This window comes from Myotis yumanensis, unplaced genomic scaffold, assembly GCF_028538775.1.
Source record: "Myotis yumanensis isolate MYYU_CA2020_CCGP unplaced genomic scaffold, mMyoYum1.0.hap1 SCAF_11, whole genome shotgun sequence".
NCBI classification, from domain to species: domain Eukaryota; kingdom Metazoa; phylum Chordata; class Mammalia; order Chiroptera; family Vespertilionidae; genus Myotis; species Myotis yumanensis.
The window spans coordinates 12,968,370-12,993,381 of record NW_027223762.1 but is presented as its reverse complement, the minus strand read 5'-3'; the positions used below and the strand labels follow the sequence as shown (position 1 = coordinate 12,993,381).

General features: G+C 42.0%; 1 protein-coding gene across 4 annotated transcripts in view; it reads right to left on the bottom strand.

Moving 5' to 3' along the window:
• The window catches only part of CLIP4 (CAP-Gly domain containing linker protein family member 4), a 55,483-nt gene that overhangs the window by 16,180 nt on the left and 14,291 nt on the right, over nucleotides 1–25,012 (bottom strand). For all 4 annotated transcript variants that reach the window (XM_070428930.1, XM_070428929.1, XM_070428931.1 and 1 more), the window contains exons 4-12: nucleotides 24,761–24,854; nucleotides 23,604–23,765; nucleotides 21,745–21,863; nucleotides 15,544–15,780; nucleotides 12,169–12,304; nucleotides 8,762–8,902; nucleotides 3,853–3,942; nucleotides 2,950–3,099; nucleotides 455–589 (exon numbers count right to left, since the gene is read on the bottom strand). In XM_070428930.1, coding sequence (XP_070285031.1) covers nucleotides 455–589; nucleotides 2,950–3,099; nucleotides 3,853–3,942; nucleotides 8,762–8,902; nucleotides 12,169–12,304; nucleotides 15,544–15,780; nucleotides 21,745–21,863; nucleotides 23,604–23,765; nucleotides 24,761–24,854 — 1,264 coding nt within the window. The remainder of the gene's footprint in view (nucleotides 1–454; nucleotides 590–2,949; nucleotides 3,100–3,852; nucleotides 3,943–8,761; nucleotides 8,903–12,168; nucleotides 12,305–15,543; nucleotides 15,781–21,744; nucleotides 21,864–23,603; nucleotides 23,766–24,760; nucleotides 24,855–25,012) is intronic.

The following is a 25,012-nucleotide window of genomic DNA, read 5'->3' as shown; positions in this document are numbered from 1 at the left end:
TGGAATCCCAACAGAAGTCTAGATGGGAATTAATAGAGAAACACACAAACGTGTTTCTGAGGTCCCGGGCACGCAAAAGCTTCGTCATTTTCCTGTGAACCTTGCTTGCCTTTCTCTGATAAGAGCTCTGTGCAGTGAACTCGTCATCTACTCATTTTCGAGATGATCCTCAGCAAGAACCTAATGCTAACGTGTCTGCTCTGTCGCTGAGCACACTCAGCAATCAGTGGGAGTGAGACCGGAGAGTGACGGCCACTTCTAACACAATTGGCAAGAAAATGTATGGATAACAGTCAACCTGGGTACAAACAGTCTGCATTTTAATCACTGTTGTGCATTTCCTGCGCCACAGCTACCAACGTTCCTCAGAAATTCTCTGTCATTGCATGTGACGTGTTAAGCCTTTTGGACTCTACAGAATTCAAGCGGAACGAAGAATGCGCACACGAGTTACCTGGAGCAAAGTTCGTCGTCCCGAAAAACCTGATGGTGCCCATCCGCTGGCCAACCACCAGCACCCTGTCCCCCAGCTGGAGCTCCCCCGCGGGGCGGGTACTATTTGCTCCAGATGTTGCTGAAGATTTCAAACCTGTGTCATCGGTTGGTGGGGGGAAGGGGTTAGGGCAGGAAAAGAGGAGAAAAAACAAAGGGAAAAATAAGGAAACACGTTAGCCAAAATATCACTCTGTATTCTAACCAGTCCAGTTGGCTGGAGATTTTGATATATGATGCCTTTCATTATAGATCGTCTACAGCAGCGAGTTCCAACCTTTTCATCTCCTGGCACACATAAGCTAATTACTAAAATTCTGCAGCACGCCAAAACATGTATTTTTTGCCGATCTGACCAAAAAAAAAAAAAAAGATGTAATTTTGATTCCTTCACACCATTGTTGTGTTGGCTGTTGTCATTTTTTATTTGACAAACTAAGGAAAAGAGGTCAGTGCCCCTGACTAAGTAGTCAGGAATTGCATATTTTACAAGTTCTTGTGGCACACCGGCTGAAGATCGCCGATCTATAGTTCTGTTTCTCCCGTGTGAGGTCAAGCTACTCAAGGAGATGGGAAGAGCTGCCTGAGAAAATTCTGGCCGTGGGAACTGAACACACACAATTCCTGATCAACCTGTCCAGACTGCCCAGTGGCACCCTCTCCGAGAACAGAGGCTGGAGAGTAAGTGCTTTTGACTTTGTCACAACGACTCAGCTCTGCTGTTGTAGCACAAAAGCTGACATAGACAGAGTGGGTGTGGCATGTTCCAATAACACCTTATTTACAAATATTTGGTGGCAGGTTGGATTTGGCCATGGGCTGTCACTGGCCAATTGTAAAATCCTACAATTAGAGTTGTTCACTGGGACTCAGTGTAAATGACACACATAGGAATGTGATTTGAGGTGAAATTGCTATAAGGTTCCAATGACCCCATCTGATTTCCTTATTGGAAACAAAACCCCTGACCTTGACTCAGACCTAAACCCTGAAGTGCCCTGTTGAACATCAGCAGTCCTGGAGAATACTGCCTAGAGAGCTGTCCAGTTATTACAGAGAAGAGGTGGGCCTGGCGGCTTCTCCCACCCCCACCACCAGACGGAACAGCTGTTATCTGGGGAGGCCTAGAGAGCCCCGCAGAGGGCGCAGGGTGGAGGGCAAGTCACCCTGTGAAAGGGGAGAAACTATGGCAACAAATAAACCGAGGGAGGAGGAGGAGGGAGGCCTGGATAAAGGGCAATGCTAAACAGCCCTAGGCCCTCAAATAACTAGTATCCCCATAGCACTTCACAGTCCACAGCATGTTTTTCATAAGAATTATGGAAACTCAGAATTTAACTAAGACATGGTGTTCACAGGAGGCAGGTGGCACACCTGGATTAAATCCAGACCCTATGACCAGAAATCCTCAGGTTCAGGTTGCATAGATGCTGGCAGGGTTCGCAGCTAGTTAAACTCACATCAGAACAGGTTATCATGGCCAACCTGTAGGAGAGCCTCCGACCCTTCCTACAGAGTTTTAAATAGTGGGTAAAACTGGAGAAAGCATGCGTTTAAAATGTGAAGATGACACAAAAGCATGTGCAGAAGCCAATATGCATGATGTGAGAAACAAAATTCTGAGGGTGAGAGCTCTAGCATCAAATTACATGAAAATGCCGAGTCCTATAGGGAGCAGCAACATGAAGAGACTGGCACAGGCCCTGTCTGAGCCGACAGCACAGTGCGGTCGCCCACACTGCAGCAGCGGTAGACTCGCTGGTACTGAGAGGAAGGGTTCAGCTCACTACCGGCTGCCAGGAGGGGTCTGGGGACCCTGAGGCGTGGGGAAGAGCTGACGACACCTGGGACAGAGATGGACTAAACAGCAGCAGAGAAAGCAGCAGACAGACCTGCGGGTGAAGCCCGGGGGAGCCACTTACACATGGCCATGACTTACCTCCCTCCCTAAGCCTCCGTTTCCTCATTCATAAAATGAGGATGATAACAACGGTACCTACTCCATAGGTTTATTTTGAGAATGACATAAAATAAGGTACATAAAGTGCCTAGAATAGTACCCGAAATAATAAGTATACAGTACATGTTAGTTATTATTTGGTTTATGTTGGAAAAGAGATAAGGAAGATAACAAACCATACATTTCCAATTATCTGAGGATGTGTCGTCAAGTTCTATAATGAACCTTAAAGGGCGGGAGGCCTCAGACACATGGGGAAGGGAAGTCAACCCGACGGGTGGATGGCGTGAGCAGAGCGCGAGGCGAGAGGCTGAGAGGTTGAGCACGCTTACGAAGGGGAGGGAGGCAGGGCCGTGGGGGACACAGGGGAGGGTGCAAGTAGTTCAATCTGATTGAAGTCAGGGGTTCCTTCTACACATTTAAAAAGAGCAAATCTACTTACAAACAGACCAAGATAAAAACCACCAAGAAAGCCTGGTTGAAAAAGCCATAGATACCAGCGCTGGCCCTGGATGGCGCAGAGGGGCTTTTGCTCGAGGTCGGCTTGCCACTGCCCCGGGCGTGCAGTTTCCTGGGGTGGCTCTGCTTGTGCTCCAAGGAAGACGCAGAGGACAAGCTGCTGATGGAGCCAGGCAGGTGAACTGAAACTGGGAAAGGAAAGGAATATATCAAAGGGCGAGCACAGGAAGTGAGCCAATGAGACACTTCTCCAGGTAAATCCTCCTGAAGCTCACCACTTAGCTCCCCAATTGTGGATTACCTGGTGCTGAATTACACTCCTGGTTTCATGCCAAGACAGCTGATACATAAAAGACCTTATAACTCAAGCAACTGTATTTTAAGGAAACACACTGTATGATGACAATCTTATACAAGACAACATCATCACATCCGTAGACTTCAGCTGACTACCTATCCTAACCACCACTCCCTTCACCTCTCACTTTAGATGGGACAGTAGAATCCCATCTTATTATGCAAACAACACTGCTAATATGTTTTAAGGTAACAAAGTTTAAGATTTAAATGTTTTGAGTTAACCTGAAGGCAAGCAGGAATACTTCTGAATTTTCCATTCATGCTCTATTCACCTGATGATTTGAAAGCTAAAGGCAACTTTAAATCTTTTCATCAAGCCATTTACACTATGTAATGTCCTTCTGCTCTCAGTATAGTTCTCTAATATAAGTACACAAGAATCACAGTACAGGATTTTATATAAAAACATATACATACTTGAGCAAGAGCTGCTTCGGGGATTTTTCAAGGATAAATTTTTACTATACTGATTTTTCCCTGAAAAACTTTAAAATTTAGCCCCATAGAAGTTATGTCATTATATTATCTTAAAGTGCCATCATGAAATGTAACTGTGAGGACAGAATTATACAGTGTGTTACCATCTTTCTCCGTCGCGGTTTTCAGTTCCTCACCAGCAGGCAGCGAAAGCGTTGATTCCGAAGCGCTGTCTCTTTTTGATGGCATTAACCCTAGAACACAGCATGAAACACGCTCAGCAAGAAAAAATTTTGTTTATCGTTACACATAAAAATGTACTTTCTTTTTCAGTACAGAAGGCCTCCTACCCAAATCTTATCCACTTCTGAAAACAGGCTGGATAATAAATCCACAGACAGAGGGGCCAGTAATTCATTATTTAAAGGGAAGAGAAAAGAACGCATTCCTAGCCCACCTGAAAACCCGTTTCCCCAAATATCACTAAAGTGTATTTTAAACCTGTTTAGCACTCCATTAAGGAATCTAAATGACAGAAAGCATTTACAGCACAGCTGCTGAATTGCATGATACGCATGCACAAGGCAGGCAGGTAAAGCAAACAGACGCAGCTGAGATGGGACAGTTGCACACTTGCTAGGACTTGCAAACGATTTACATCATTTCACAGGTGTGCGCATGCAAATTAATTATAGCAGATTCTCTATTTAGATAGCAAACTTCAGGTAAAAACAAATTTTATGAGTAATTACTCATGTAAGCGAGAGTCAGGTAGTAAAATATCCTGTACTCTTTGCCACTGGTATTTTGAAAATGACTACCCCACTCTCAATACACCCAACTCCCACAAAAAATTCACTAAAAAAAAGCTCATGAATAACACTCTACCCTATTAAGACTCCTGTTTCAATTCTACAGACCCAAATTATGTAAATAATAAACCTAGGGCATTGCACCAGTTTTAAACTCCACCGACACCCATTTCCGTTCCACTCACTCACGAAGCACTCTGGGTGGAGAGCTGTGCTTGGCACTGTAGCATCGCAAACGTGAACAAGACATGGCCTAAGCCAGCCGTGGGCAAACTATGGCCCACGGGCCGGATCCGGCCCGTTTGAAATGAATAAAACTAAAAAAAAAACAAAAGACCGTACCCTTTTATGTAATGATGTTTACTTTGAACTTATATTAGTTCACACAAATACTCCATCCATGCTTTTGTTCCGGCCCTCCGGTCCAGTTTAAGAACCCATTGTGGCCCTTGAGTCAAAAAGTTTGCCCACCCCTGGTCTGAGCCCTACAGGAGACCTTTTCTTGTTGGTGAGGTAGAAAGACATGGAGATGAATAACTAAAATAGGACATTTTTGATGTAAGTGCTAGCAGAGGAGGAGGGGACAATAATCGTGGCTACAAAGATAAATTAATGCCTCCACCGGATCGCGTGTTGAGATGGGTCTTGAGGGGTGGGCCTGATTTCTTCTAGAGAATACTGGAGGTGTGGTCAGAAAGAACTGGGGGGTAGGCATTCAGGATGAACCAAAAAAAGTCTTAAAGACAGAGTCAGACAAGGATGAGCAGTGTGGCTGGAATAAAGAGTTGTTTGGGCTGGGGGACCAGTAAACTGGATAGATTGGGTCAGAGTAAAATCTTAGAAGGGACAGTGCTGGCTCCGGATTGGAACCTTGGGGAAGGAGTGAGCCTGACGGGTTTGGAGAGGAGGGCTGGCATGAACAGTTACAGGTGAGTGACGAGACCCTGACAGCAAAGTTGAGGAGGAAACGAGAGGAGAGGCTGGAGCAGAGACCAGGTAGAGTTGTTACACAGGCCAGGAATGAGGCCAGAGCCGCAACAGCAGGAGCTGAATGGACAGGTGGGTAAGAGACTTTGTGAAACAACCCAGAGTGGATTTATTTTTCAGTATATTTTTCAGTTCTGAAATATCTGTTTGGTCCTTTCTTTATATTTGAATTTTTTGTTGAGATAAACCAGAGATTCACATGCAGTGGTAAGAAACAATACAGGGAGATCTTGTACACTTTGCCTAGGTTCCCCCAAAGGTAGCATTTTACAAAACTTATTATAATAACACCAGAGGCCTGATGCACAAAATTCATCCAAGGGGCTTGGCCCTCGAAGCCCTAGCTTCGTCTGGAAGGTCTTCCAGAAGGATGTCCGGTCTAATTAGCATATTACACTTTTATTAATATAATAGAGGCCCAGTGCATGAAATTCATGCACTCGGGGGGGGTCCCCCCAGCCCGGCCTGCACCCTCTAGCAGTCCAGGAACCCTCAGGGGATGTCTGACTGCTGGGAGGCAGGAGAGGCTCCCACCACCACCGCTACACTCACCAGCTGTGAGCCCAGCTTCTGACTGAGTGGTGCTCCCCCTGTAGGAGCGCACTGACCACCAGGGGGCAGCTCCTGTGTTGAGCGTCTGCCCCCTGGTGGTCAGTGTGCATCATAGTGACTGGTCGTTCTGCATTCAGTCGATTTGTATATTAGCCTTTTATTATATAGGATCTTTTTTTCTTTAATATGTTTTATTCATTTTTTACAGAGAGGAGGGGAGAGGGATAGAGTTAGAAACACCGATGAGAAACATCGGTCAGCTGCCTCCTGTACACTCCCTACTGGGGATGTACCCACAACCAAGGTACATGCCCTTGACCAGAATCTAACCTGGGACCCTTCAGTCTGCAGGCCAACGCTCTATCCACTGAGTCAAGCTGGTTAGGGCTAGGCTTTTATTATTATAGATAACCATGATACTGACACTGATACAATACACCAATCTCAGATTACCCCTATTCATGCACATTCATGTGTGCACACATGCATCATTGGTTCTTTTTATATTTTCATTTCTCTACTGAAACTTTCCATTTGTCTAAGGAGTGTTCCCTTAATTCTAAGAGCACTGGTTATTATTATGTTCTATAAACTCTATCTGTTATCATCTCAAGACCAGCATCTTTTGATCATCCTTTTCCTTGAGAGATGTTGAGATTTTCCTGGTCATTCATATTTGGAGCAATTTGGGGTTGTAGCCTATAGATTGTGAATATTATTTAAAGGACTCTGGGTCCTGTTTAACTGCTATGGAGATGCTGTTTTATTTTTTGTTTTGTTTTGTCCAGGAGCCGACCATTAGGTTCAGGCTGAAAGTTCCCCACCTTCTGTGACTGTGGTTCCAATGTCAGTTCAGTTGCCAAAGCCTCTTTGCGATCCATCTCAGGTGTCGTGCCACCCAGCACCAGTGTGGGGCCAGGCAGATCCGAGCACATCCAACTTGGGAGTAAGCCCGAGACTTCGCACCAGCATTATCAGGTCACTTTCTTGAGCTCCCTCCCATCCATGGCCTCCCTGACACTTTCCTGCGCCTAGGAGGCGCCCCTCCTGGCATTCTGGATACAACATCTAGGTTTTAGTTCCCCTGCTCTGTCCTACAATCTCCTGAGCCAGATTCTGCCTCGGGGCCAAGCTGTGGAAAAAAGAAAGAAAACTAATGGGGATTCCAGGCATGTTCTTGGGACCCTGGTTTCTCTGGTCAGAGGCAAGGGTTCTCCCTTGGGGGTCAGGGGCCTGTCGCACCACACAGGGCTGCCCAGGGTGGGGTGGGGAAGAGCCAACAGGGGAAGGAAGCACTCAGGGAAGAAGCAAGGGATTTCCTCCACGTTCTGTCTCCCAAATGAGAAGTGGGGGTCTTCTCTTTGAGCTTTCGTTCCCTGTCTGCTGGAACTTCAGGGTTTCAGCTTAAAGGATTCCATTTACAACAGCTTCAAAAAGTATGAAGACCTGGGAATAGACCTAACAAAACAGGTACAAGACATCTGTAGAGAAAGTTATAAAATATGATTAAGATACTTGTGAAGGACCTAACTAAACAGACATCCCAAGCTCATCATTAAAAGACTGAATATTGTAAAGACGTCTGTTCTCCCCTGATTTGAAGTTTAAATGCAATACCCTTTAAAACGTCAACAAATATCTTTTAAATGAAACTTAACAGCTTTTCCTAAAATTTACACAGAAGTGATTTATAAGGGCACAAACAGGGAAGACACTGTTCAGGGTAGGAGGCCTTCTCCTACTGGATGCCAAGAAGTGTTTTTTTTAAACTACAGCAATTAGGAGTGCGGTGTTACACAGGGATATTCAAATAACCCCACGCAACAGGTTGGAAAGGCCAACCAAGTTTCTGGACAGAATCCTTCGATCACAGCAGAAAGCCTTTTCTGCATGAGTATGAATGAGTTAGCAAGCATGCGTCGCACTCTTGTCTTGTGCTAGGTGCTACAGTGCATACAAAGTACTCTCGCCGTCCATTTAAAGCTTCAAATTTTGCTGACAGAATAAAAGACCTGCCCAGGTAAAGGAGTCAGAGGACAAAACCCAGAAGAACAAAGAACAGTCAGGTGGCGTGGATAAAAGTGTGGGCAAGTTAGGGGACAAAGAGATCAAAGAGATCTGGGGTCACTGGGGAAGTTTTCGTGGAGAAACAGGATCTGAAAAAGGAGGTAAAAAACGGCTGGGGCCTCAAAAGGCAGAAGTCAAATGACTGCCCTGGGGAACTAGCATGAGACCAAGCACGCGGGAAGGAGTGAGAGCAACGTGCTGCACGCTGCGCGGGAGACAGGGAGATACAACAGACCATCCTCAACCCCGGCAGCCGGCAAGCCTCCATCAAACAGAGAATGCGCTCTGGCTGCCAGTTCCAAGAGTCGGATGTTTTCTGATAAAAAACCAAGTCACTGAAACTCCTGGACAGGTGATAAACATAAAGCAGCTGTGAAGGGTTTTTAGAGGCATAAACTCTAGCTTTGAGGTTCGATTGGGGGGTGGTAAGGGTATGGAGATCGTAGGAAGGAAAGGAAGGAAGGAACAGATCTGAAATACTCGTCAGGAATTAAAATCATAAACTATGACTGAGCTCTAAAAGCACACTAAGGTGCAGGTTTTATCAGATTCGTAGTTAGGTAGCAAAAAGGGTGTGAAACAACCTACATATGAGGCATTCCACAAATAAAACTAACATGCGGAAGGAAATATTTAACTTTCCGGTTGGACCTACCAGTATTTACTTTCGACGTTACATGAGCCACATCAATTTTCTGGGACCTGGTGAGCGGGACAGCTTTTGTAGAAGGAGAGTGGATTATATTCTTCCTTCGATCTTTTGCTTTACTTATCTTTGAAAGGGGTGCAAAAATGCCTGAGGGAGAACGTAGAATTTTGGTGTTAAGCAATTAAAAAGGCATTTCAAAGCCAGTACAACTGCTTAGTAATATAAATCTTTAAGTTCGTTTTTAGCACCTACTAGGTGTCCTGTAGTGACAGACAAAAAAACACAGTCCGTGGCCTTAAGGAGCTTACAACCTAGTTGCCAAGACAAACGACATACACAATAACTTAAGAATCCCATACAAGACACATAATCAGATGTTAAGTGAAATTACAGGGGGAAGAGAAATGAGTAAAGGTCACAGTTTTCCATTATAATTATTTCTAAGATATTGACAAATAGTGCACTATATAATATAAAAACCACTCTTCTATGTCACTTTATCTCTACCTCCTTTCAGACTCATATTTTCCCACATTAAAGCTTTTTATGTCCACATTTTATCTCTCTTCAAGCCTGTACAGCTTTAGAAGACAAAATTCAATATTACTCATTTCTGCATTCCCCCATGGTACCGAATTACAGTGCCTTACACATACAGGGAAATAAAAAATCCTTTGAGTATAAAATATAACCTTCCCTAAATGCCTAGCCCTCAGCTCCTGCCAGTGATAAACAATACAGTGTGTGCTGGGGAAGGAGGCACGCATAGACACAGGGAGGAGGTGTCTATATGCAATGGCTAGGAGCACAGAATTCCATTTAAAATGGAGTTTATCCAAAAAAATTATCCAGTATCAATAAGCATGTATAGACGTCACAGTGGATATGGACTATAAATACCAAGATGATCTTGCTAAGACATTTTTATAAAGAAAATAAAGTCCTAATATGTATATTATACACTTCCATTGAGTGTTTATAACCTACCAGACATCATGAGTAAAATGTAATATATTAGAACCAACTTGTTTTAAAATAAAATTGTAGAAATGTTCAAGATTCTACAAAAAGTGAGTGCTTTGTACTAGCTCACAAGTGTAACAAGTGTCAACTGTGATACTTTGCTGCTGATCTTGACTCTTTCCTCCCATGGACTCTACAATGCCATGCCTTGATTTTCTTACTTCTTTGATTTATCCACAATGTTCTGCTCTGTCTCCCACCTTCCCAATTTTCCTTGACTTTCTATTCTATTCTTTGACACACACACACACACACACACACACACACACACACACACGTTAGCCCTTGATGATGATCACATTCTGTGTTGCCAAGAATTGGGGGGGAAATTATTTTATCTCTGGGAATATAAATGTATACAATGTTACTGAAGAGGTGTGCCCAAAGATTTCGAGGTCACATTTGCATATTGTGAGGAGAAAATAGATTTCAAGAGCCAAAGCAATTTCTAGTTTACTGCTATAACCCGTTTTGGAAACTGACTGGGCTCAGAACACCAAGCTGGCTCAGCAGGAAGGTTACTCCCATTCTTTTGCATAACCCAACACATGATTCTTGCCCCCCAACTTGCCTTCAAGTTTGTAAAGGAAGACAGAGGCAAGGTTCCCGGGGGGATCCAGCTTTGTCCTAATCAAGCATGCCTCTCCTTCGGCTGATGAGATCTGGGGAGCCCACATGCATCTGTTACAATATAAGCACTTCCCAGCATCTGATTTACATCTGCCATGTGTGTTGCTAATGGTTTTGATCTTGCCCTTGGTCTGCTTGACAGGTGCCAAAATTAGCTAATAGAGGAAAATTAAAATTAAATTCTTAATCTCTCACAACTAACCATATAAATTCCCAATTGTTTAAGTAATGTAGTTTAAAAAAATTAAAACATTCAAAAGAATAAAACATATAATATATAACTAATGATTATATTAGGAAGATCTATCTAAGCTTAAAAGCAATGTAAGAAGTTTTAAAGGCAAAGGCCTTTTAACTACATAAAACTATATGTTCAAAAACACTGCAAATGAAGTTCAAAGGCAAATCACAAACTGAACAAGATATCTGTAAGAAACATAAGGGCTTCATATCCTAAATATGTATTTGTATTTTTAAAAACTTACTGGTTTAAAAAAACAACAACACTAATATCCCAAAATGTTAATGGACAAATAATATGAATATCTCTTGGTAACTATCAAGATAACATACAAAATACATATACTATAATAAAATATTTAAGGGTTTTATTTCTCCACAATCAGAGAAATATGAATTCAGACAGAAATTTTCACCCATCAAATTAGAAAAAAAAAGAAAATGGAGACATAAAAATCACAATATTTAAAAATTAGGGGAAATTATATTGGCTGTCAAGTAAAAGTACAGAATATATAACTATATATAATCCAAATTTTGTTACAAAGTTAAACAGAAAAAATATACAGATGATTTTCTTCTTTTTCCTTTTTTATGTTTTTCAAATTTTACACAATGAGCATTTTTTGAACAACAAAAAATTAATAATGGACCAAGCAAATGAGGCTCCATCATAAATGTTATGACAGAAGGAAACTGGTCATTTGGACAATTTGTAACAGCTAGCGAGTAGCTAACATGTTTTGAGTGCTTACAGGGAATCAAGCACTATGCTAGGTGCTTTATATATTCATCAACACGTTTAATCCTCATATGAGTCCTTGGGGTATTGTTATCCCCATTTCACAGAAGATAAATTGAGGCACAAGAAGAGAAAAAGGGTCATACAGCTGGTAGGTAGAGAAGCTGATTCACACCCACACACTCAGACTCCAAAGCCCACACTCCTCAGCAATTCACCATATTGCCTCCCCATGGCGCTCTAAGATGAAATACGGTGCAGCCAGGGAAATGAATGTTCTAGAAGAATACCTCATGGCAAGGAAAAATATTCACAACATAGTAAGTGTCAAATTGAAATCAATGTGTCAAGGGTACGTGTGTGCGTGTGTGCATGTGTGTGTGCGCAAGAGAAAGAGAATATGAATTAAACAATCATTTCTCAGAAAGAGAAATGTCCCAGCTCAGGAGTCCGGAAATAAAGTTGGCCTCATCTGCTTTCCAATCTGCCAAGTTTCCAACCTCCAGGCTCCGTATTTCCTTGATAACAAAGTCCTTCCCGCAGTCGTGATACCAGCACAAGCAGGAGTTTAGGAGGTCCGAAGGCTGGTGGTCTCCTGTGAGCACGTCTCCCAGCCCCTGAGCTGCTCTCAGCAGAAAAAAGCAGCCCCTTCAGTTATTAATAAGCAATGGGAGTGGGGGGCAGGGAGACAGAGAGTTTTATTTTCACACAATAAAAAAGTAAAAATTTTTGAGTATTTTAACTTAATTATCATTACGTCAGATAGGCTCTTCCTTACCATATTTGGGGGCACATTTAAAGTACTGGACTTTCCCAACACTTCCGTTGTTTTTCCCTTCTGGTTCATCCAGCTCAATGCCAGCCCACTGCCCACTTGCAAATTCAGTTGTTCCACAAAATCTTAATGTTCCAACCTAAAGAAAAGGTAAATTAGAGTAACTTTTGAGTATGACTAGTAACTCTATATGTTTAAAAAAAACATTCTCTCAAAGTAGACTTCAGAACAAGGAAATTACCAGGGATAAAAAGAGATAGTAAGTAGTGATAAATGAGTCAATTCACCAAGAAGACCTGAGTCCTAAATCTATATGCACCTAACAACTGAGCTTCAAAACCAAAAATCACTAACAGAAATATATATGGAAAATCTTCAAATATTTGGAAATTGAACAATGTACTTTTAAATTTCCATGGTGACAGAAAGTCACAGGGAAATTAGAAAATATTTTGAATTGAATGAGAATAACACAACATATCAAAACATGGGATGCAGCAAAAGCAGTACTAAGAGGGTAATTTATATTAAAATGCTTGCATTAGGAAAGGTCTCAAATCAATGATATAAACTTCCACCTTAAGAAACTGGAAAGTGAAGACCGAAAGCAAGCCAAAGGAAGGAAAAAAATACAGGGAAGTAATTAATAACAGAAAAACAAAAGAGAAAAATCAATGAAATCAAAAGCTGGTTCTTCTGAAGAATAAATACGATTAATAAACTTTCAGTTGGAGACCAAGGGGGGATAAAAAGAAAACACAAATTACAAACATTTCAAGTGAAAGAGGGACATTATTATTTTCCCCCCAATCATTTAAAGAACAGTAAGAAAATACTATGAATAATTCTATGCCTATACATTTGACAAATAAGATGAAATGTTCTAGTTCCTTAAAAGATACAAACTGTCAAAGCTCACACCTGTATTGAATTTGTAGTTTGTTTTTTTTGTGTGTTTTTTAAAATATATTTTATTGATTTTTTTATAGAGAGGAAGGGAGAGGGATAGAGAGTTAGAAACATCGACCAGCTGCCTCCTGCACACTCCCTACTGGGGATGTGCCCGCAACCCACCAAGGTACATGCCCTTGACCGGCATCGAACCTGGGACCCTTGAGTCCGCAGGCCGACGCTCTATCCACTGAGCCAAACCAGTCAGGACTTGAATTTGTAGTTTTAAATCTTCAACAATAAAACTTCCAGACCCAAGAGTACTCACTGGTGCATTCTACCAAAGAACTTAAGAAAAAATAATATCAGCTCTATATAAACTCTTCTAGAACATAAGAATAGATGGACCAGCTCCCAACTCAGTTTATGAAGCCAACATTAATTACCTTGATACCAAAACCAGCCAAAGACATTACAAGAAAACTATAGACCAATATCCCTTGGGAACACAGACACAAGAATCCTCACAAAACAAGAGCACATTAAGGCCAGCAATATACAGAAAGGATGGTGCATCATGACTACGTGAGGGTTATCATGAGAATGAAAGGCTAGTTCCACATTTGAGAATTAATATAATTCATCATGTCCACAGACAAAAGGGTGAAGGCAAACCTGTCCTTTTGATATATTTTTAAAAAGCTGTAGCAATTTCAACATCATTTCATGATAATATTAATTTTTTTAAAAACTCTCAGCAAACTAGGAATAGATAGCAACTTCCTTAACTAAAGGCATCTACACAAAATCTACAGCTAACAAGTTCATACCTAATAATGAAAGACTGAGTGCTTTCCCCATAAGACTGGGAACAGGACAAGGATGTTGGCTCTCACCATTTCTATTCATCCCAGGCAACGAAATCGGTGAGAAATAAAAAAGGCATACAGATTGGAAAGGAGTGAGACTGTCTCTATTCCAAGACAGCATGATTGTTTTCATAGGCTACCTCAAAGAATCCACACAGATAAATAGGCCAATAGAACTAGTAAATTTAGCAAGGTTACAGGATACATGGTCATACAAAAACGAACTGTATTTCTATATGCTAGTAATAACCAACTGAAAAATAAAATTTCAAAACACCACCATTTACAACACCAAAGATCATGAAAAGCTTAGGTATAAGTCTAACAAAGTATGTGCAATATCTATGTGCTGAAAACTACAGAACTGATGAAATAAACCAAAGGCCTATTAGAGAAATACAGTGTATTTGTGACGGAAAGACTTGACATTTTTAAGATGTCACTTCTCCGCAACCGGATCTATGTTTAACACAGCTCCATTTGAAATCCCAGCAGGATTTTTCATAAAAATCTATAAGCTGATTCTAAAATGTCCATGGAAAGGCAAAGGAACTGAAAAAAGAAAATATTGAAGATCTAAAAATATCTGATGGCAAGACTTGCTATAAAGCTACAGCAATCTGACAGTGTAGTATTGAAGAAAGGAGAGCCATTAGATCAATGGAGCAAAATAGGACCCAGAAATATGCCCACGCATATACGGTCAATTGACAGAGAAGCAAAGGCAATTCGAGAGAAAGAATAGTATAGTCTTTTCAAAAATGGTACTGGTCTAGAGACAAAGAAGCATCGATCAGACCATCAAACCTCAGAAGGAAGGCAAAGGAGGGTGGGGGTAAGAGGAAGAGAGAAACCAAAGGACTTGTATGCATGCATATAAGCCTACCCAATGGACACAGACACTAGGGGGGTGAGGGCATGAGTGGGGGGTGGAGAAGCAATTGGGGGATAAGGACACATATGTAATACCTTAATCAATAAAGAAAAAAATGGTGCTGGAACAAATGGATGGATGGAGGAGAGGAAAGCGAGAGTGAGTGGGGGAGAAGGGAAGAATTCTAAAATTCCAAAATTCTAAAAAAGCAAAAACAAAAAGCCGTCCCTCCCGAATGGGGTATGAAAAAAGAGAAGGGCAACAGTGAATGCCGTGAGGACTCTGGGGCTCTGGGGTGTCTTCAGTGGGGTGGGTCCTCTTTTCCACATTCATTTTTATTATCAGGTTACAATTCTATCTGAGATTTTGCTATCTGTGGGGTCTCAAGGCCAGACGCCATGAATGGTGAGGCCCCGCCCCCGTCTCTGTGAAGTAGCTGTGGGGGAAACATCACCGAGGAGGCCAGGGGGCTGCCCTCCATTCACTCAGCAGCTCCATGAGTCACTCGTTTCCCATTCAAGTAAAATGTCTTCATTGCTCAGTTCAAATAGTTTATATTCTTAAGTCATGCTTTATGGTGAATGGGCATTTCAGTTTCACATTTTCCATTAAGTATCTTCCTACCTACATATTGAATTTTTGCCAAAGACTCAAAACTGACCACACGGGACGCAGCCTTGGCACCCAGACCGCGGGCACAGTGACCTTGGGTGCAGCTGTAGACACCGTAGTTCGTTACTGTACCTTCTGTCCTGCAATGACCACCCGGTCTCCCAACTTCAGGCCGGCTGAGGTCAGTACTGCCTTGCCAGCGGCACGATCGGAACTTGGGGGCACAGGCTTGGAGACATCGCACAGCAGGGGCACCGCGTCCAGCAGCATCTGCTTGATTTCCTTGGCAGTGGCCGCAGCATCGGCCATTTCCAACGGCATTTCCACTGGGTCTGGAACCACATCGGCGGGCATCTCTCCTTTGTCGTTCTGCAAATTAAGAGATAATTTTCACTTCACAACTACTTGGAGCTCTACAAAGTCATATTTAAAAAATTTTTTAAAAAATATTTCGCCCAGCCAGTATGGCTCGTGGTTGAGCATCAACCTATAAACCTGGAGATCTCAGTTCGATTCCCGGTGAGGGCACATGCATGGGTTGCAGGCTCAATGCCCAGTAGGGGGCATGCAGGTGGGAGCCAATCATTGATTCTCTCTCTCCCTTTCTCTCTAAAATCAATAAAAATATATATACATATTTTTAAAATATATTTTATTGATTTTTTACAGAGAGGAAGGGAGAGGGATAGAGAATTAGAAACATCGATGAGAGAAACATCGATCAGCTGCCTCCTGCACACCCTCTACTAGGGATGTGCCCGCAACCAAGGTACATGCCCTTGACTGGAATCGAACCTGGAACCCTTCAGTCCGCAGGCTGACGCTCTATCCACTGAGCCAAACCAGTTAGGGCAAAAATATATATATTACCAATAAATTTAACATCTACGATATGCCAGGCACCATTCCAAGGGCTAAAGGTACAACATGAAGGACACAAAACTCCCTGCCCTCCAAGAGCACAGTCTATTGGGAGAGACAGACTATAAACAGTCAAACAAGGGAAATACGTGATGTGTTAATGGTAGAACGTGGTGGCGCAGGGAAGAGGACACAGGGGCAGAGGGGCTACCTGTGTGGGGGAGCAGGGAGGCCTCGTTGCTAAGAAGCGCTGACGCAGAGGCCCTAAGCGGGCAGCACGCAGGCTGGCGGTGAGGAAAGCATTCCAGGCTCAGGAAGAGCAAGTGCTGAGGCGAGTCACAGCAGCCGGCAGCACAGGCTGGGAAGGCGGGTGTGGAGACAGGAGCCACGGGTGACTGGCTTCCCAACCCCAGACCTGAGCCTCCCTCCCCGGCCCCACAGCTACCACCTCGGCTCTGTGACCTCAGCCCCTCCGGCCCACTCCTGGGGTGACTCAGATTCCAGGAATGGGAGCTACGTAGAGTTTCCACACTTTTCAGATCTGGGCTCTGAATCAAGAAAACAGCTCTGTTCCCACTCTGAAGGAGAGACTGTGCCTGGGACTTAGCCTGCAGCAAGAGGAAACCGGACAGCTGCCAGCCCACTAGCATTTGCATGGTGCTCATGGAATGAAAACCCTTTGTCCTCGCCCGTTCATGTAGGAGAATTTGTAGTAGGAGAGACAAACACCAACTAACCAAGTAAAAATAGTTCTTACATTTCTAGCTTGCAGATGAGGAAAATCAGGCCAGGAGAGATCAATGACTTGCTCAAAGTCACTAACATGACCACTGGCGGAGGTGACTTTATAATCCATGTCTAGGCCACCTCTCGGGTTTCTCCTCCAGGCTATGCTGTCCTCAAACGAGTGATCTTTCCCATGTTCCCAACTCAAAACTTAGAGCTTATGAGAGGCATTCCAGATTGTAATCTTTTAACATGAGGAATCAAGATTCTTTCACTAAGAAACTTTTTTCCCATTTCTTCTTTACTAATTATCTTCATATGGTGAAGATAAGTTTACAAGAACCATTTTTTTGTTTAAAATTTGAGTCAGTTTGGTCCTAAGTAAAACTGTGGCAGGATAGTAAGAAGCTAGGGACATTCCTTGACAAGTGGAATAAGGGAAACTGGGACAAAATAATTAAACAAGGCCAAACAATTTGAGAAATTTATAGGAAGCTAACAAATCACAAGGTGTTATCTTCCCTAACCAAGAACACTTCGCAGCAAAAGGTTCACACATTCCAGACCATCCCAGGGCAGACCAGCCTCGGTCCTGGTCCCTCTTCAATGATGTTCTTTAAAAATAAAACGAACCAGAAAATAAACCTTTCCCCCTATACACACGTTTTGATGACTCAACATATTGAAGGGCCCCTGGAAAGCTAATGAGTATTCTAGTAAGTCCCTCCCCTGTGTCCTCCCCTAAGAATCCCAAAGGCTGAAGACAAAGGACCCATGGTGCACTCTCGCTAGAGTACCCCCACGCCTTGTCTCTCTGTTCTATTTCTCTAAGGCAGTGGTTCTCAACCTGTGGGTCGCGACCCCTTTGGGGGTCGAACGACCCTTCACAGGGTTCGCCTAAGACCATTGGAAAACACATATATAATTACATATTGTTTTTGTGATTAATCACTATGCTTTAATTATGTTCAATTTGTAACAATGAAAATACATCCTGCATATCAGATATTTACATGACGATTCATAACAGTAGCAAAATTACAGTTATGAAGTAGCAACGAAAATAATTTTATGGTTGGGGGTCACCACAACATGAGGAACTGTATTAAAGGGTCACAGCATTAGGAAGGTTGAGAACCACTGCTCTAAGGGATCCCATGAGAGTTGCAACCATGGGAGCAATGGGCAGCGGCAGCTCGTCCCAGGCTAACCCCTCACCCTGTCTCCAAGGCCCCCTTTATCTCTTCCTCTCTCCTGTTGCTTCTTCCACCTTAAGCCCTTCCTTTGTTTCACTGTCCCCAGCTTTAATAAACATCCTCTGAAAATTACCTGAACTCGTACTGTGAATCTTTCCTACACGAAATCAAGAACCCACACACAGGGGCCCAAAGAAGACCTGCTCTGGGCCCAGTCCCTGTCCAGTAACAAAAATATGATAAGAAGACATGTTATCACATTTCTGGGATGGTAATGGGCTATTTCAATCCCAGATCTCAAAGAAAAAATACAAAATATAATGAAGATATGTATGACTATATTAATAACATACTAACATATATATTAGTATCTTATTAGGCTTGCTTAAGCTAAGCCTAAGCAACTGTTACAACCAGACAACCGGATGACTGACAACTGGCTGGTAGCTATGACACACACTGACCACCAGGGGGCAGACGCTCAATGAAGGAGCTGCCCCCTGGTGGTTAGTGTGCTCCCACAGCCTACCTCCCCCTGGCCAGCCAACCTCCCAAGGTCCCTCCCCCTGGACTCGGCCAGACGGCCCCTATTGGCCCCAGTCACCTGCCAGGCCGAGGGACCCCACCCATACACAAATTCGTGCACTGGGCCTCTAGTGTACTCAATAAAAAGAGAAAATGTGAAGAACGATATGATTTCACTTATATGTGGGACATAAAACTGAAAGCAACAAATGAATAAGAAAAACAAACAAAAACTCATAACACAGATAACAGTATGGTAGTTACCAGAGGAAGGGGGTTTGGGGGACCAGTCAAGGGTAAAGGGGGTCAATTATATGGTGACAAGATTTGATTTTGTGTGGTGGGCGCACAGTGCAATGTGAAGATCATGTATCATAGAAATGCACACTTGAAACCTATATAATCCCTACTAACCAATGTCACCCCAATAGATTTAATAAAAAGAAAAAAGAGATGGAAATTTTTTAACATAAATACCTATACTGATAAGTTGTAAGCTATATTTACAATGATTATTTCATTTCATATTTTTGTTAAATCTTCACCTTTCTAGAGTAAGTCACACACTTATGTTAATTCCTATAAAATTTAGCAACTAAAACTTCTGTTAAGAAAAACATTAAAATAAATAACAATGATTATGTCATGCTAACATAAGAAGGCTTGTTCATGGTTAATTACAGAATTCCTTTCTTTTTTTTCTGAAATAGTGGTTATCAGAGCATGATCCAAGGGCTACTGCTGAACCACATAGTGACTGATTTTTTTTTTCTAAGTACTAAACTTCAAAATATGGTAATCTATTATTATTTCTGGCATGAATTGGCAATTTACCTCAATGACATACCTTGCTGTGTGGTAGGCAGTTAGACAGACATGAGCAGAGCAAGGCTGATGGGCTAGGTACAATAAATAGATCACCAGGGCGGAAAGCCCTGGGTGCCTAGCCAACAGGCAAAACTGGAAAAACAAGGCCCTTCCTCCCCTCGGTGTCTCTCTCTGGTCATATGGTTTAGACCCCCTGACCTTTCCTATCTCTGATCTTGCCGTTCAAACACTCCCTGACCCTTCCTCCCCTGGCATGTTGCTAGTCTTGCTGGTTACACAACCTTGGAGGGGGAATGAACGAGGGGGCTGGAGAACAGCCCTTAAGCATTAAACCCCCGGGACAGTGAGGTTCTGACCCAAACCCCCGGGACAATGAGGTTCTGACCCAAACCCTAGGGACAATGAGGTTCTGACCCAAACCCTCGGGACAATGAGATTCTGACCCACGTCATATGCATCTAAGCCTCAGTTGTGTTTCAGCTCCAGGCCCAGAAAAACAACAAAACCAGACGAATGGCTGACACCAGGACCAGCTGCACTGACTAATGACCCCTGCCCTGGCGTCAACCAATCAGTGGGGACCATGACCCTGAAAGCACCACCAGGACAGCTGATGAATATTCTATTAAGATCTTCTCCTGGGACCTCCCCTAAATTCTCCACACTTAAAAGCCCTCAGGACGAGGAGGACCCCGTGTGCTCTCCCTCTTGGGAGCACCCCTGTGCCTTTCCCCTCCCCTTCTTCTCCACCCCCACCCCCAGGTGCATTACCATTACCTTCCTCTCCTAAGCTTCAAAGACCCCTTCGTTTGCCTCTGTAACTTGTTGCCTGAGCCCATTTCTCCTACCACTCACTTCCACCTCTGTCACTTTCTAAGTAAATGTTCTCTTATAGTGTGAGTCTTGGCTGAGTTCCTTCCTGGCCAGAACTCACGTACGGAGGTTGCTGAACCCAGGTCTGGTCTGACTCCAGTGGTCTAACACCTGGTGCCTTTCTCGCCACCGCCAACAACTGCATCTTACTGAGTTCAAAATATTCTCTCCACTAGTGGGGCTTTGTCAACAGTTTACTAGCAAAAGCAAACACGCTCACCCTCACATTCCAGCCAAACTGAATTATTATCTCCTAGCCGTTGCTCATGCTACTGTCTGTGCCTACAATGCTTTTCTCACCTCCTTCCTGTATGTGCCTGGTTAATTTTAACTAGGTTTGAGCACTCACTGTCACCTCTGCCAGACAACCCCCTATATAGGCCCTCTGTGCACACGCACCCACCCCTCTACCACTAAACTTAACACTCTACAGCAAAACCAACTGCTTACTTGTCCACTCTCCCCTCTAGACTCTATTCTCTTTGAAGACAAAGACTTACCTCACTTATTGTTGTTTTCTCCAAGTGCCCAATAAACAATAGGGGAGGGAAGGAGGGAGGGAGGGAGGGAGGGAGGGAGTTAATTAACCAACTGATGAGGTTAAACAGAAAGAAAAGTGGCAAAGAAGCAGGGAGGAGTGAAGGGGGGAGGAAACCAGGGAAGAGAAGGAAAGAAGAGAAGAGGCTCTTTCACACATTTCCCACCCTTGCCCCTCAAGGGCAGGCAGAGACCACGTGGGAAGAATCCCTGTCACTGGCACTAATATAAGAGCCACTGCCGTGAAGACAATAGAATACCAAAGGATTTAAAGTTTAGGAAATTCAACCCTGGGTGGTAACTTTGTAAATCAGTAACATTACCACGAAAAAATACATTTTTTCCTTTAATTTGATTTTTTAAAGTTCACTCCATTTTGAAATGTGCATCTTTCAAATTGTCTAGAATAAAATTTCTTTCCGAAAGAGTTTAAAATATAATTTAATACAGAAATACAACTTGCATATATGCATTTGTATTTGACAGTTAACATTTATAAATACATCAAAAGCCCAAATGAAAGATCCTTAAACTCGAAGATGACGACACTTGAAGGGGCATTTCATGTTACTGAATGGAAGCAGGTCTGTAGACGCCTCAACACCAGGGGCTGAACTTCACCGCTTGCCTCACGTTTATTTGAGATGAAGTTTAACATCATTACTCTTTACAGGGACACACAAAAATAAACCATTTGCGTACACAGAGTTCAAAAACAACATCTAGATTCAACTCCCTACTGGGAGATGATGTTAGATGGTTAAATTCTTTCAATGTAACTTCTTACCCTAAATGCGGGATTTGCTCCAAGCTCCAATAAGCATTTCACGGTGCCTGCACACAGGTTATAAGCGGCAATGTGCAGAGCTGTTCCGAAATTAAAGTCACTGCAAGTAGCATCCACATCTGCAACCAAACATCACAAGCATATTAACTAAATCTTTAAATTTCGATAGTATAATGTAAAAGGGGACAATCTGGGGGCTTGAGGGAATGCTGGAGGGAGGAGCTCTATTAGCCAATTTTGAGACTTAACCCACCAGAAGCAACATTTCACAATGGGACAAAATTTTCAATGGAACAAAATTTTCATATTACAATCTGGTTAACCAATTATGTTCTCAGCATAATAAAATTTCATTATAAAATGGATTCATGTTTTCATCAGCTTTCTAACTATCACAAACTAAAATTTAAGTAAAAGCAATTAATGGCAATAATTCATGTTTGTGGAGACAACTATCTTCACACAATCTCTCATTAAACCTCTCATCTATTTACCAGGATGACTACAATGAGGTAGTAGGGTTTAGGTCAGGCCCAGAAAACAATGGCCCATGAGCCAAATCAAAGTCACCATCTGTTTTCGTAAATAACGTTTTATTTGAACATAGCCACACACATTCATTTACACATTCTCTATGGCTACTTTCATGCCACAACTACAGAATCTGGTAGTTGCAACAGAGACCGTAAAAAGCCTAAAATATTTACTATCTGACCCTTCATAAAAAAAAAAAAAAAAAAAAGCAAAATTTTCACACCAGAAGTTAAAAACTAATTTAAAATATAAATGTCTACATATTGTACTCTTTCATAATACTTTATTCAACAAATGAATAATTTGGACTTCAGAATAAGAAATAAAATCTTGCAATTCTAAGGACATTTTAATAACTTTCAAAAAATTATCATGATCCTATACTTAGAAACAAGAAATCCTCAAGATTTGGGAATCCTATTTTGAATGTTTTCTACAACAAGGGTTTACTCTACCTCTGGTTCTGCTAATCCTACCTTCATCTAATCACCCCACCCCACATGCCTCACCTGCAACTAAAACCAGTAGGATGTGCTCAGGACAAACTCTCCTGTGTCATTAAATCACTGTACTAGCAAGAGAGGCCTTCCTCCCACCGTTATTCAAAAAGCAAACAGGTAGAAGCTTAAGGAAAAGTGGACACTTATACAAAGCAGAGGTTAGAAACAAACAGTCTGGAAAATTTATTTACTGAATCTCTAAGTCAAGTCCTCTAGAAGTGGGGAAACACTGCCTTTAACTGTTCTCCTAGTTCCCTCAACAACAACAAAACCTGACCCCTGAGACAACTAGAGGAAAAGCCAAAACACGAGGACTGTAAGTTAGACACATTGTCATGTTCAAGTTTAGGATATCAGCCTCAAGCCAGGAAGACAAAACAAGGGCCAGATAAAAAGTTATCCTTTCATAGAATCATGGAATTTCAGAACTGAATACCACCTAAAATAAATACTCTTTATGATTTCAATGCTTAGCTCTGAAGGTTTTATTGCTCTATTTCTGGCTACTCAAATAGGACAAAAGAATTATATAGCACAAAGATTCAATTACACTTTATAAAATCCCTGTTATACTGGAAAATTCGTAGAGAGATAAAAACCTGGAGAACACTTCTTATTTTGTATCTCTTTGTACTAAGCTTTTTTGTGAAAGAATAGAAACTAATCTTCACTACAGAAAGTTTAAAACTATTCTTGAAAAAAATGAGATGGGAGGTCATACGGAACAAGATAGATTAGAAGGAAAAAACTCTTTGAATTATCATTTTCAGGCCACTAATAAAATGTTCAATTAGTAACATCTAATGGCGATCTTATAGTACTTGCCTTTTGGTTTGGATGTCTTCAAAATCACTCTTACAAGCTCAGGGACATCAAAATAAGCAGCATAATGCAAAGCATTCATATTTGTCCAGCGACTCCGCAAACTAACGTCTGCTCCCAGATCAATAAGTTGAGTTGCAAATTTTACAGCTGTATCAACATCACCTAAGGAAGGTTTTCTAAATTATTTTTCTTCAGTACAAATTTAAGTTCCAATGGATGGCTAACCCCTACCTCATTCAAAATGCCAAAGCAAATAGTATATACTGCATATACACTTATATCTCAAAGCTTTCACTTACAAGGAATTTAAAGGAATTTAGTCTAAGAAAATAAGCAAATACTCAGAGATATGGATAAACATTTAGCTGTGAAGATGTTCATCACAGCATTTTTTATTATGAATAAAATTCTGAAACACCCTAAAAGTATAATAATAAGAAATTGGTTAAATAAATTATGAGACATCCATAGAATGGAATACTATACAGCCAGTAAAAACAACACACTGGACCAGTGCTACTCAGAGTGGGCTGCATGGACTACTGCCAGTCCCAAAATATAATTTGTTTGTACTTTTTATAACCCTCTTCTTTTTTCCTATGTAATCATTTCTTAGGAGTATATTAATTGAAATATCATTTTATGCCTTTTGAAAAATATTTGGGTTTGTATTTTATATCTTTATTTCATTTTTCTATTATTTCATTTTATAAAAGTATCAGTCCATGATAGCAAAAAAAAAAGAATCCTTCACCATCAATAGCTTAGGAAGCACTATATCAGACTATGGAAACACAGGGAGATGGTCACAACAGTTAAATAACAGAGGCAAGTTTATACAATGGGAAAACACCCATTTTGGAAAATATGAGCCCATGTTGTGTATGTAGGAACAGACCCCAGACAGGCCTGAAGACTGGGATCTTAGGGGTTGGGTTGCCTAGAAAACTGAGTTTGGATCCGGAAAGGCTGGGAGGTGGCAGGAGGCTATTAAGACCACCTTGAGAAAAGGAAGAAAAGGCAACAAGTTTCTGGAAGGACCTAACTGAATCCTCACCTGTTCAGGGAATATTATCATCAGAGCCAGGTGCTCTCCCGGGTTGTACAGGCACCAATACAGATGTTCTAAGCAATTAACAGATTTACCACATACTTACCAATACCATGAGCTCCGGACTTGCAAGTATAATGTAGGAGAGTCATATCTGTCAGTCCATCTCTGTCGTTCACATTGCAGCCTCTCTTAAGAATCTGAGGAAACCCAGGAAGAGGTGAGGACAACGACTTCTGAAGTCGACTGACTTCGAACCAATGCTGGGCAACAAGGGAGCCTGCCTTTTCTGGACTAGTTCTCAACACATGCAGAGACAGAAGTGGCTTCTTTTGAGGAGAGATCGTAAGTCTGCACC